The sequence below is a fragment of the Balaenoptera acutorostrata genome, chromosome 10 (assembly GCF_949987535.1).
Source record: "Balaenoptera acutorostrata chromosome 10, mBalAcu1.1, whole genome shotgun sequence".
NCBI lineage: Eukaryota > Metazoa > Chordata > Mammalia > Artiodactyla > Balaenopteridae > Balaenoptera > Balaenoptera acutorostrata.
Genome location: NC_080073.1, coordinates 17,615,668 through 17,629,734, shown reverse-complemented (window position 1 = coordinate 17,629,734; position 14,067 = coordinate 17,615,668). Strand labels below are relative to the sequence as shown.

At 41.6% G+C, this 14,067-nt stretch overlaps 1 protein-coding gene across 1 annotated transcript in view; it reads right to left on the bottom strand.

Annotated features, from left to right (window-relative positions):
- PDZRN3 (PDZ domain containing ring finger 3) overlaps positions 1-14,067 on the bottom strand; it is a 245,409-nt gene that overhangs the window by 214,002 nt on the left and 17,340 nt on the right. Inside the window, exon 3 of the mRNA XM_057554987.1 lies at positions 9,286-9,393. Coding sequence (XP_057410970.1) covers positions 9,286-9,393 — 108 coding nt within the window. The remainder of the gene's footprint in view (positions 1-9,285; positions 9,394-14,067) is intronic.

Below are 14,067 nucleotides of genomic sequence, written 5' to 3'. Positions count from 1 at the left end.
ACAACTCGCCTCCAACAAGTAGAACGCATGCCTGCTGATGGTTTCTCTTCCACTGTGAGCCTGAGAACCCACACAACATGAAGATTTTCAACAAGCCACGACCAGAGATCACTCTGTATAATTCATCCCCCTCCCGGTTTTTAAAATAAACACCGCATAGGAGTTGTATGTGTCTGGCTAACAAATTCTCAAATCGACGTGTGCCGAAACATGAATGTCCTATAGCAACAATCATTCCAGGAAAAGAACAAAAACTGCCTTCTTTGGATAGTGACTGCCAGCAACTTCTAACCCACCCCAGAGTTTCTCCAGAGAGTGAAAAATAAAACATACATGTATTTAGCTCATTTTAAAAAAAAACAGACTGGCATGTCTCTTTGGGGAGGTGGGCGAGTGGCTAAGAAAGCAAACACTCTTAGGCTTTCAGTTCTCTTGGTCCCCGAGAGCTGTCAAGTGACTCATGAGGAGTAGCAGGAAAAGAGGAAGTGATGAAAGATGGAAATTAAGAGACTCAAAAGAGCCAAAAAGGAAGCGGGGAGTGCTACCCTCAGGAGAAGAGGGATGGGACCCAGACTCTCTGCAGTTCAAATGACTGTCAAAATAGACACAGACAAATAGACAAAACAGAAGAGCCAAAGGTCTTCTCGGAGCAATGTGGCATCTGTGTGGCCAAGAACCCCATCCCAGCTGCCCTCCCCCCGAGGCTCATGGGAATCATTCATCATCATTAGACGAAATCGTGCCGTTGCAGCTTCCCACCCTGGGGTACTGGGAGTTTTCAGTGAAAGTGGCATAACTGCAAATCAGCGCTTGCAGCCGCCAATTCCACGCGGCTGAGTCTTCCACGCGTCCTTCCCAGTGACAATTCCTAATCTAACTCTCCCTGCTCCTGTTCCCAGCCCCCTCATCTATAGGCCCCGTGCTTCGTTTTTGTTTCCAAAATGATGTGGACCTACTGCTTTCAAAGGTTCTCCCAGGGCCTCTCCCACACAGCTTATTTTACATATACTTCATAGTTGATAATTTAAGTCAGACCATTCCAAACATACCTTTCAAGTCCGATAAAAGTGCACCTAGCTCTTTGTGTCTTACACCAACAGACAAAGACAAAAACTTAATTTTTAAAAAAATGACGTGGGTTCTTGTTCTCAAAACCCCCATACTTAAAGATAAGGGTCTAGATATGGTATACAAAGAAGACAACTGAATATAAACTGTATCTTATCTGTACTGTTGTCAAGGGTTTGTTGTTTTGTTGTTGTCTGGGCATTACCAAAAATTTAATTTTTCGACCTAATCTTTATTCAAAAAGTTTAATGGGGATGCCAGTCACTTCTGATTTATTCTTGATTTTAAAGTGCTTTGTGGATGATCTAAATAACTCTTTGTACTAAGGGGTGACCATGAGGGGATCGATTTAAAACTTCCGGGGAACCACAACTCCCACAAAAGTACACAGTGTCAAGAGGAAGTGAACTCTGATAATCTGGGCAGAGAATGGGAGGGAGGAACTTCCAACAGCCTTGTTCCAGAGTCCCAGCATGAGCTACCCACCCATCTCATACCTGAGGCCACCTGCTAGGAGCTTTTGGAAAAGAGAACGACAAGTAATGTACAAAAGGAAACACACAAGCAGGAGTCAGCTTTGTGATACTTAAAACTCAAAGGAAACTTCTAACTCACCATTTTTCCTCTTTACTGCTTTCTGGATTATAAAAAAGAATACTCACTTCTCTGGAGAAGTCCAACATTATAGAAAGGTGACTTTAAAAATGTTAAAGTTCCCCCATAATCCCACTCTACAACTTTATATATAACTTTAAAATGTTTTACTACCTCAGAGTGCTTTTTCCTATGAAAAAACTAATACACATAAATGTCTTGAAAACAAACAAATTGCATCACGCCATATGTTTTATTCTTCACCTAACATTTTTCTGGCTGGTGTGCAGTGATGTCTGTTACAAAGATGTTCACTGAAAACCTAGTTTTTTTTTTTTTTTTTAAAGTTAGTTTTAATAGCAAAACTAATAAGAAAATAACAACAATAATAAATATTACCAAGTCAATACATCAGTATAGTCATTAGAAAAAAATTAATACAAAATGTTATTTTTTTAAAGGCAACTGGGAGTAAAGAGGAAATACTTGGTGTTAATTGGTCACAATGTTAATTCTGAAAAGTATGTCTGCCTGAAACAGTTCAAGGTTTCCTCAATAATCCTGCAGCAGCACTACATTCTGGCTAACACACACAAGAGGAAAACAGATCTCAGAAGTATTTTGCTGACTTCTATAATTGGCTTTGGTATTAAGTTCTTGTATCAGATAACTAAAATTTTAATTTGAAAAAAACCCCAAACAATTCTTCATATTGGCACTTAAGAGCAAAAATCCTTTGACCTATGTTATCTCCTTGCTCTACCCAGACAGCATGACAGGTAGGGGAAACAGAGAGTAATACTCTTCCCATTTTAGAGATGAGGAACTCGAGGCTCAGCATGTAGGATACTAAGACCACAGAGCGAATAACCTGGTAGAAACCTAAACCTGGGGTCCTCATTTAAATCTCAGGACTCTTTCCACTTCCACATGTGCCTGCTAAATACTAAGGAAATCAGCTGCTTTAATTTTGCCAGAACTTCTATTGCTATGGTATAGGCTATATGAGTAAGATGAAAGTGAAAAGCTTGTTTAAACAGGGGGAGGAGGGAATAAAAATCGAGATGCAACAAAGGTGTCCACTTTATTTTACATCTGAAGACCAAAAAGAATGACTGATACATTATTATGAAATACACACCATCCCAATGAAAGGAGAGTCATTACTTCCAAATGATAATGTCATCATTCCAAAAACACCGTATGAGTCCAGCCAGAGATAACAAATCCAGAGTCAAACTGTCACCCCTCCTCTCTTGTGTCCATAGCAAACATCACTAAATGGTCACCACACTCACCCCCACTCAATCCAGACATGGTCTCAGAATCCTTCCACATAGTAATCCAGGGTACAACACTGTCAACCAATTGAAATTGGTAGCTAAGATGAAACTCTAGTCTCCGCCTCTGGAAATGGAGAGTTGGGGTCCATTACTAATAAGGGGTCTCTAAAACCTGCTTATTTTTGCAGCTTAAAAAGAATCTTCTCAACATAGCTTGAATTATACCACATCTCTTTCATCCAAACAGATTATTTATGTAACTGAGGTAACAGAGATTTCAAATTGACACGAATAGGTTTTACTTCTCAGGAGGATAATTGCCACAGAATTTTTTCCTCTCCTCTGCTGAGTGTGGTCCATGGCTATCAGTCACTACAGAGGACAACAGCATAGCCCCACGTGTTTATTTTTAATATTACCCCCAAATGGCTTGGGCATATCTTTGCCTGTTTAGCAATAATAAGTTTCTTGCATACAGTTACACAAGAAATACCGAGCCTTTCTTACCCCATAATGAAAGAAAAATATAATTACAAAATCACCTACTTTAGAGCATATTTTTCCTCCCAAAATCAAACCAAAAATAATATGGAAATATTTTAAACAATTTTTGTCAACAATTTTTAATTCACTGATAACATCTAAGCAAAGATCAGAGATTTGATTCAAAAGAAAAGAGTACATTCATCACTATTTCAAAAGGGATTCCTCTAGGAGTTGCAAATCTTCAAAGGAGGAGGAGAAACTTAACCATGCAGACTTGGACTGGAATTAGAGGTACTGATACAGGCATAGTTTTCAAAATATATAAAAGGATGAATAGAGAAATAGAAGGAGAGATGTGTGTTGTTGTTGATGATGATAATATTGTGTGTGTATGTGCATATTTACATTTTCTACCTCTGATGAGACTGCCTAGAAACAATGAAACCTCAATTATAACCTCATATAATTATATATGATCACCCTAGCACCCATATGTTGGTTTCTAAACGCCACTCACTCTTCACTCAATGGAGTTAGAGCTACTCAGTGGAGTTAGAGCTACTTGGAAAAAGAGCTGATTCTAGGTTTGGGGCAAGGAAAGTACAAGATGAGCCTGGGACATCTCGTAGTGCCACAAAGTAAGGAAGTGCTCAAAAACTGATGGAAACATGAGAAAAGGACAGAGGTACTAGCTTGAAAAAGCTCCTCCTGGCCAAAACTGGACAAGGTGACCACCAAATTATAAGAATCCATGAGTCCATACTGAAATAGACAGACAGACAGACAGACAGATGGAGATAGGTAGAAAAAAACAGGGAGGAAAGGAACACTTCTTCTTACAACTCATAAACATAGAAGGAATGTACTTAGTAAATCACCATTCGTCAACCATTATAATAATAATCAAGTCAAGTAAAATCCATAAGTGGGTGCGAAAACCAGTGTATGAGAGTTTGAGTCGCAGCAGGATATTTCCACAGAATCAAAGTATCCTCCACCCTCCCCGACAGGATACAAGACAAAGGAGAAAACAGTACCTTTACAGCAGACAGACCCAGCAGATAAGACTTTAACCAAGCAGTCCAAGTTAACATCACTAATAAAGGGACAAAGTGACATCGTGTGACCCCCGACAGGATGCGCTGAGAAGGACACTCTATCACTTCTTTGGTATTCCTGCCCAAAATGTATGGCCTGAATCCATACTCATGAGGAAACATCAGACAAACCCAAACTGAGAGACATTATACAAAAGACCTAGTTTGTGTTCTTCGAAAATATCAGTAGCATGCAAGACGAAAAACTTGAGCCACTGCTCTAAAGGAAAGGAAATCAAGAACTATGACAACTCAGTAAAACCTATGATCTGCGGTTTTCTCTTGCTATCAAGGACACTGTACAGATTATTAGAAATCTGACTAAATTCTGTAGATGAGACAATAGGGCCCTACCAATATTAATTTCCTGATTTAGATAAATGGATTGTAGTTATGTAAGAGGTCTTATTCCTAAAAAAAAACCACACACTGATGTATTTAGGAATAGGGGTAGAGAGAGAAAGGGATAAAGTAAATGTAGTAGATGTTAATGCTGGGGGAATCTGGGTAAAGACTGTACAGGAATTCATTAATGCAAGTCTGAAATTACGTCAAAATAAAAAGTTAACACACAAAAAAGAGCGTCTTCCTTTTTCTAAAACTAAATGCTTTTTCAGGTGAATTCACATGCCACTCTGCAATTTTAGTTGGTGGGAGAACGTTATCTTCACTAACAAATAGTAAAATCTCACTTTACCAAGTAGCCTAGCTCGGGAAGGGAAGGCAGTGTTAATCTGTTCTAGTCAACCCTGTAACCCAGCCTTTTGAGCAATGACAGACTAACCAAACCTACAGCAAACAAAACAGAGAATGACTGATTTACACAAAAGCCACTGAGCTTACACACATTCTGTGACCACATGCTTGGGTCTTCAAATCATAACACTCCCAAGATGAACACGTATTTACAGAGGATTGTACAAAATAAAGGTTAGTGGCAACAGAGGGCTTCACTCCCTGCCTTCTCTGCACTCGGAGAATTGCATTTACTATCTCAAAGCAGAAGAGGACATTGCATTTACTATCTCAAAGCAGAAGAGGACATTGCATTTAGCCCAGACAACTGTCACAGAAATTCACTTACTGCCAAATGAGAGACGAACAGAATGCAAGAACGAGCTTCTGAGCAACGCACCTTGCATCATAAGGTTTGAGAACAAGACAAATCTCTACCCCAGTCATTCTCCCTGGGGTCCCTATCATAACCCGAGGTAGTGCTGGAAATCTATGGAAGCATTTTTCATTGTCACAAGGATTGGGGAGGGGACCAAGGATGCTAGAAGCCCTAAAAGCACAGAGTCTCGGGCAAAGAAGAATTATTGGGTTTCCTGAATAACCTTCCCGTATCCTGCCAGACATTAGTAAAGGTAAAGTAACAAACGTTTTATAATTACCTGAGGGTACACCCTAACTCTGTTTTACATATAAACACTGAGGGTTTTTTTGTTTTGTTTTGTTTTTGCAATTTAAAGGCATACAGATTACACACCCATGCTCACAGCAGTATTATTCACCACAATGTAAAGATGGAGGCAAGCCAAATGTCCATCGATGGATGAATGGATAAACAAAATGTGGTATATACTTCTATACATACAATGGAATAGTATTCAGCTTTAAAAAAGATGGAATTCTGACACATGCTACAAGTACACAGATGATTGTGGAGGCCATTACGCTAAGTGAAATGAGCCAGACACAGAAAGATAAATACTGTAGGATTCCACTTATGTGAGGCGCCTAGAGTAGTCAAATGCATAGAAACAGAAAACAGAAGGATGGCAGCCAGGAGCTGGGGGAAGGGGAGGAGGGGTGGGTTAACGGCTACAGTTTCAGTTTGGGAAGACAAAAAAGTTCTGGAGATGGATGGTGGTGACGGTTGCACGATCAAGTACTTAATGCCCCAGAAAAGCACACTTACAAATGGTTAAAATGGTAAATTTTATGGTATGTATATTTTACCTCAATTTTTAAAACACACACACACACACACAAAGACGTGTGTAAATCAAAGGAAGACTGTATTTAATTGTACCGTATCTTAACCACAATCTGTTCACCACCGTGGAAAATCCAATCGTGGACGGCGATGCCGCTCATGGTGCCAAACTCCGCAGCACCGCCTTCCTGGACCAGCAACTTCTGTTGCCGGTGCACCGTGCCGAGCCCACAAGGAGATGCCAGCGTCTGGCAGCAAACATCACAGTGGCTTCTAATGCGGCTGTGCCCGAGCATTTACGCACCGATACATACATTTTACTATAAATGATCTTCCTGTTATTTTTCTATTAATGACAGTATATAGGTTCTACCATTAGGTGTGCATGTATATAAATATTACCGATGAATTTCGTTTCATGAGAGTATTGATGGCATTTCACAATATTTCCGATAAAACACAAGGCGAGTGTGCTTGGTTCTGATGTGGGTGAGAACTACAGCTCTGGTCTCAGGGAACAAAGAGCGGTAGGAACAGAGTAACCGTTAACAACTCTGCACTGAGGACGAGATTTAGTCAGTCTCTATGGATTTAATATAAATGTCCTTTTGCCAGGATGAAAGTTCTTATGGTGAAAATCTAGTGGGCGTTTGCTCACTCCTCTGAAAAGGAAGAAATATGGAGAAAAACTAGAAAGCCCCTGACTCTTCTTAGTGAACCCACAGGCACACTTAAAATAATCAAATTCATGCCTGGTAATAAACTCAGACACAGACAAGGTGAACAGGAGAACATCGTTTTCAGGCATGCGAATCACTGTATCATGTCAAAAGAGATTAGGATTTGACGGAGAAGGGCATGGGGTGTCAATTGCAATTACACATATGTTGTTTCTCTATTGTGATCATCCTTCTTTCCATCTCAACACTGGGACATGATTAATATTTTACATACTATCCAAAAGGGGAATGTGACTTACCAGAAACAGTACTAAATGTTTCAAACACAGATCACCCTTTGCCAAGAGAAAATCCTGCCCAGCTGTACATTTCTCATTTGCAAAACATAAGAGCAATGAAATTCCATTACTTACAGAAACTGGCTGTTCCACCAAACCCTTGGCAACGGAAGCTGTACTTATCTTTTGGAACAACAGTCCAGAAAATGTATTCTCTCTTTCTTTTAAAAAAGACAGTAAGGACACATTTGAGCTCTTGAAAAAGCGTCTTGCCCAAGCAAATTCCTGGTAGGGAAAATCCACTCCCCTGACTGGGGAAATATGAAGATTGACCCTAAAACATGCAGCAAAAAGATCTCCAAGTTTAAGAACCCTTCAAAAAGTCAAGGGGGATGTAGCAGTATTAATGATGTCCTTAAAACAAAATCAAGTATCCTTTTAATACGTAAATTGTCACACTGCATCCACTCCTTCAGAAAAGTAACTCTCATACCCTAACTCGTTCAGTTCGCTTTCTTGGGGAGATATAACCGTCTGTTTCCCTAAGGATATAAATTGACCTGAAGCGTACTGCTTTGCACATTGCAGAATTCATCCAAACGAGACCAGAAAAGCAAGACTCTGTCGTCCTCTCCCCAACGCTCCCTTCCCCGGAAGCACATGGCCACATTACAGTGGGTTACAGGAACTTCCCTGGTGGCTTATCACATGGTCAGAGTTCCCACTCGGTACAAGGTTTGAAACAGACCACAAATATATTCAAGAAATACAGATGCTATGCAAATGTGTGTTTGGAACATAAAACATGCAGTGGTCACAGTACCATTTTTCCAGTTTCCTGTTTAATGTGCTGTATTATGGCTACGGCCCATGGGGGAGTTTCTTATGGGCTTCAACAACTCATCCTGGATTCTCCTATTTAATTTTTTCCTCATAGGAGAGCCAACAAATTGAGCCCGTGTGTGTGTGTGTGTGTGTATATATATATATATATATATATATATATATATATATATATATATATATATATATATATATACCCATTAAAAGAGCAATCAAAATAGCCAAAACCACCAGCAAAATATAGTCATTTGTATCAAACTTTGCAACAGGAGCCCACACAAGCAGGCCCTGAATCACTCTTTCCCTTTCAGCAGCTCGGAGCATGCTAGGACGCTGTGTGACCCTATTCCAAAGTGTCCTGTGGCGGGACAGAGGGAGCTACCTACCTCCCCCGGAGAAAACCTATAAAGCCCCTAAGTAAAAGTCTAAAATGATGAGTGAAAATTGAAAATGAGGAAGTGGGTGATGAGACGAGTGACCATCCTCAATATCAACCTTTGCCTGCACGTCCCCGGACGGTCAACTAGTACAAGTGACAACAGGCAAAAAAGACATGCATAAAAGAGGGATATGTAGAAATGATTGTGTGTCGTGAGCCCTGAGGACGTTAGAGTGATTCCACAGCCGACACAATGACCCCCTCCCTGGTCACCGATCTGAACAGAGTCACCATTTGCACCACAGGGACTGCTCACCTGGTTCTAACTAACACACGACTCCCCAGTGGTTTTCACACGAAGCTCTAACTGAAGCACGCAAAACAGATGCGCGGCCGCGTGACAAGAGCCAAATCATCAACAAGCCACTCATAATCTGGCTTCTCTGCACTGAACATGAACAAAAGCTTAAGAGCAAGGCAACCAGCACGCAGTCTGGTCCCACACCATCGGAGAGGTCTGACTCCTGCCTCAAGAGTCACCAGCTGAGGCCTCCCTGCCCCACCGAACACCCTGCCTTGAGCCGGATGAAGACGGGATGCCATTCGGCCTACAGAAGACCCTGGCAGTGTCCACATACCTCGATGATCCTGTCGTGAATTTGCAGGCCTCCGTCCTTGGCTGCAGGTCCACTGTCAACTATTTTGGATACAAAGATTCCTTCACTGGACGATCCATCTTGGTTGTCCTTTGGGTTAAAAAAAAACACACACATGAATGCTAGGCATTAAGTTGATCATGAAAATCAAGCTTACACTCTTAAAACAGTAATGGGTTCTTGCTGGTGGCACAAGTGGCAACGGGGTGAAAGCCAGCTGTTTCCCCTGATTATCTGTTTTAAACTAAAATTAACATGTGATAAAATAAGTCAAGCCATACCAAAAGGTATAAAATGATAAGCCCCTGCCATCTCTAACCCACTGTCCTTCTACCCCTTCACTGCATCGAGTAGCACTTTATCCATCCTTTCCAAAACATTTTCATGTATCACCTTCCTAAACATGTATTTCTTTCTTTCTTACACACAGAAACGGGATTATGCTCCCCACGTTCTCGGGTGCCTGGCCTCTTTCACTTAACTTTAAAAATGTTGGAGATTCTTCACCATCAGGCCCACTGTCTACCTCACTCCCTTAAGTGACTGGACAGTATCCCCACACAGGGATAATTAGCACTGTTTACAGCTGTTGCTGTTAGAGACTGTGTCACCTCTAATTCCTTTCTATCTGTATTTTGAAATATCTTTGCTAGTATATATCGGGGCAAATCCCTAGCAATGGAACTGCTGGGTCAAAGGGTATGTGTATTTGATAGATGTTGCCAAACTACCCTTCAGAGAGCTTGTACTTACAGCTCATTAGACAGAGTATATTCTCATATCCCCACAAGCACAGAGTATTATAAAACTTTTAAATAGCCAATAATCTGATGGTGAAAATAGGCGTTTTATCTTTGTTCTGATTTGCATCAGAAAAGCCCACCATGACCCCTCCCCCTTCCTAATAAATTCTGATCTCCAATCTTCTTGAATCCCTTTATATCTTTCAAAGTCCAGACTGAAACTTTCTGGGAAAGAAGACGGCTCGCTGCTCAAAGTCCTCCCTTTATTTAAAATCAAAAAGCTCCAACAAACTCATAAAAAAAAAAAACCCTCACAGCTTGTTCATGAACTTCTTTCCAAATAGCACTGGGATGAATGCTCTCCAAGTGTGTGGATTAAATTTCTCGTGATTAACAGATGGATTTATAAATGCAATGGCAAAAGCATGTGTTGTTTCCAAACAAAAGCATTTGGGAAGTAAGTTCAGGATGTTCCACAAAAACTCCAAAATCTACCATCATGTTGATTTCCCTGACATAACGCCATAAGAAGATCCACTTCAGTACTAATTTCTCTACATGCAAATACATCAAAATTCCATGTGTTAAAAAATAATTATGAAAATACAACATTTTCCTCTTTAAGCTGCAAAACAACAACAACAAAAACAAACCTATATTCTAAAGAAAGAGAGAGATGGCTTTGAAGTGGTTCAATCTACCCCTTGAAGTATAACAGCAGTAACCAAGGGTGGGAAAATGCACATTCTCCATCTCTTCTGTCCCCTCCCTCCCCCGCTTCTCACAAAGACACACACACACTATATAATGTTATAAATATGATTCAAAAGACACCAAAATCACAAGCAAAAATGAACATTAAGTGTTTTTCCCAACACTTATCCCCACAAGACAAAGATAAGTCTCTCACTGCCATCTGGATTCTATCAACACTCTTCCGAGAGAGAAGGGTCTGCAAGTCTGTGGGTGTTGTGCTGGATCAGCCGGCCCCCAAAGGCACCCCTGGCCAGCATCACAGCACTCCGCTCAGGCCTTCACTGTCTGAATTTCTATGAGCCTCCTTTCTCTCTCACAGCCACTACTAATGATGCACGCGTCCCAAGGCATCTGTGTAGCTCCCTACGTGCCTGTATCAGATACAGAGCAGTGCAACAGCTTCTATTTACTGACACACACTAGGTACCAGGTACGTAGTGAGTGTACTCTGTCCACCATTTAATCCTCATAATAACCACAACTGGTATGTAATATTATTATCCATTTCATAGATGGAAAAAATCTGAGACAGAGAGGTTAAGTAACCTACTTAAGGTCACACAGCTAAGAAGTGGCATAGGTCACTTTCAAACTAAGGATAGGTTGATTCTCTTATACAAGCTCTAAGCGCAATGCTGTCTCCCATTGAGAAAAACCTCAAAAATACACATGAATTCCAACATTCCAGGCTATGGGAATATTCCACTAGAGGAATCTGAAGAGTCTCAATGGACCACAAAGGATTTATGGAGAAGCTTGAGTTCCCTAAGAGATGATGTCAATATATCAAATGAAAAGAGATCTGTGTTTACTCTGATTTAACTGTTTTGCATTTCTTGGCTGGGGAGGAAGGGGGGAAAAAGGGGATGGGATTTGGGCTTTGGCTTGTTTTGCAGAAAAATACATCATACACAAGTAATTTTTCTTAAGGAGCATCAGAAAGTCCAAGCAAAAATCAGAGAGGAACAGGCAAGAGCAAACACCACAACTGAGCTTAAATAAAGACAGTGGTAGGGGATGGGAACAGAATTCAAAAAATACAGAAAGCACAAAATCAAAAAAAAAACAAATCAAGCCCATCCCTGATAGCGAGACTTTTCTCTTATGAGACACCTCTTTAGTCTTTGTTTGTTGGCTCCTCTCCTAACACATTTTAAGGTAGAGCTATGCATCAAGGTGAACCAAGATGAATTAGGATTTGTTTGCTTTTGGTGGCTTGAGAAACAGAAAAATGAAAGGGACTGTTTTCATCCCAGGGGTGCCTGACAACGAAGTATATTTGCCAAAGGCTGAAGGGAAAGGTCTGATACACTACACTGGCTGCTGTTTCTTTAGGGATACGAGCACTCATGAATGGGTGATGTGATTTTGCTAAGAGCATCATGCAATGAAAAGCCTTATGTCAGAGCCCCCTGGCTGGGCTTATGCCACAACCCAACCAAGCATCCAACACAGGAATTCCTTGGGAAACACACACGTCATGTGCACGGCGTTCTACTTCCAGTAACTGACAATGAGTGCACATTGTAGCTCATCCTGGCTTTTTAGCCTGTTCTCAATGACCTGCCAGATTTCCAGGCAACAGTGAAGAATCCATTTAGGTTTCCCTTTGCTGTTTCTGCTAATCAGCACAAGTTTTTAAAAACACAACGGCAAACACATGCATATGGAATTCAATTTTCCTCCCCAGGGCCATGCATGGAATTCTTGCAAAAAGACCACATAAACTGAGAACACTTTTGAACGCTACAAAATTGAGTCTGGTTTGTGCTTAAATCACTTTTTTTTAAAGGAAAAAGAAAATGACCTAAAACATGTTCTTTGGTAAGTCTGAGGAAAAAACAACAACTGCATTCTAGTGAGGCTGGAAGCATCCTTTCACCCCTGGGGATGTGCAGAAACTAAACACCATCTTTTCGGGCTTTCCCATAGTTGGCTGCCCAACAGTTGTCAAGCCATAGGCTTGCCTCTCCATTTCAGGCAGTTTGCAAACATCAGGCTCCCTTCTTCTATATACACTTTGGTGTGTGCAGAAGAGATCTTCCTAGTTTGGGCGCTTTTGGCTGCAGAAACTTCTGAAACATCTAAAAGTGAAATGCATCTTCGTTTACGGTAGTTGTTTCTTAAAACTGGTAATGATGGGTATGGAGAGGAGGAATAAAAATTATGAACAAAAACCAAGCACAGCCAACTCTCTGTTATTTGTGCCAAACGGCAAAACACGTTCTTGACGGTAAGTTGGAGAACTTGGGTCCATCCGGTCCGGGTGTTTCCTAGGGACAATTACTGAGCCAGTCAAGCCCCAGTTTGCTCCCTCACCCCCTCCCAGAGCTGGAGAGCCTAACCCCTGGCAGCAAGAACTGAATCAGAGCAGCACCGTGACATGCCGCCTAGGATCTCTCAGTCAACTGGAAAAAGGAGAAAGCGAAAAGTCCCAGCCTGACACAATGTTAGTTTCCTTTTTTTTTTTTTTTTTTAACGGGTGTCAGGAAAACCCTGCTGGGATTTTTGTGTTTTTTTGTTTGTTTGTTTTTTATAAATTTATTTTCTTTATTTTTGGCTGTGTTGGGTCTTTGTTGCTGGGCGCAGGCTTTCTCTAGTTGCAGCAAGCGGGGGCTACTCTTCGTTGCGGTGCGCGGGCTTCTCACTGCGGTGGCTTCTCGTGTTTCGGAGCACGGGCTCTAGGCGTGTGGGCCTCAGTAGTTGTGGCTCGTGGGCTCAGTAGTTGTGGCTCGCGGGCTCTAGAGCGCGGGCTCAGTATTTGTGGTGCACGGGCTTAGTTGCTCTGCGGCATGTGGGATCCTCCCGGATCAGGGCTCGAACCCGCGTCCCCTGCATTGGCAGGCGGATTCCTAACCACTGAGCCACCAGGGAAGCCCACAGTGTTAGTTTCTTAAGAAACACCCCGAGACGATGGGAGGAACACAAGGGTGTGTGCACAGTGCTGGGGCCCAGCCAAGTGGGACCGGCCCCTACCCCTGCCCACCTTCATTCTCCTCATTGTCTAGAAGTGTTCTTTTTTAAGTATGTTTTATAAGGCAGATAATGTATTAGTTTATCATTTTAATGACTACGTATCACGTACAACTAAGCTGTCATTTCTTACAATCAACGGTGTGGAAGTTTCTTGCAAGAAACTGTGGCCTTGGCTAAAAGCAAAGGGAATTTAATCATAACCCGCCTCTGCTTCTCCAGCCTCCTTCTGACCACTTCCTGCCACCCCTCAACTCTGTTCCTGTCCTTGTCTGGGCTTCCCTGGGTCCGC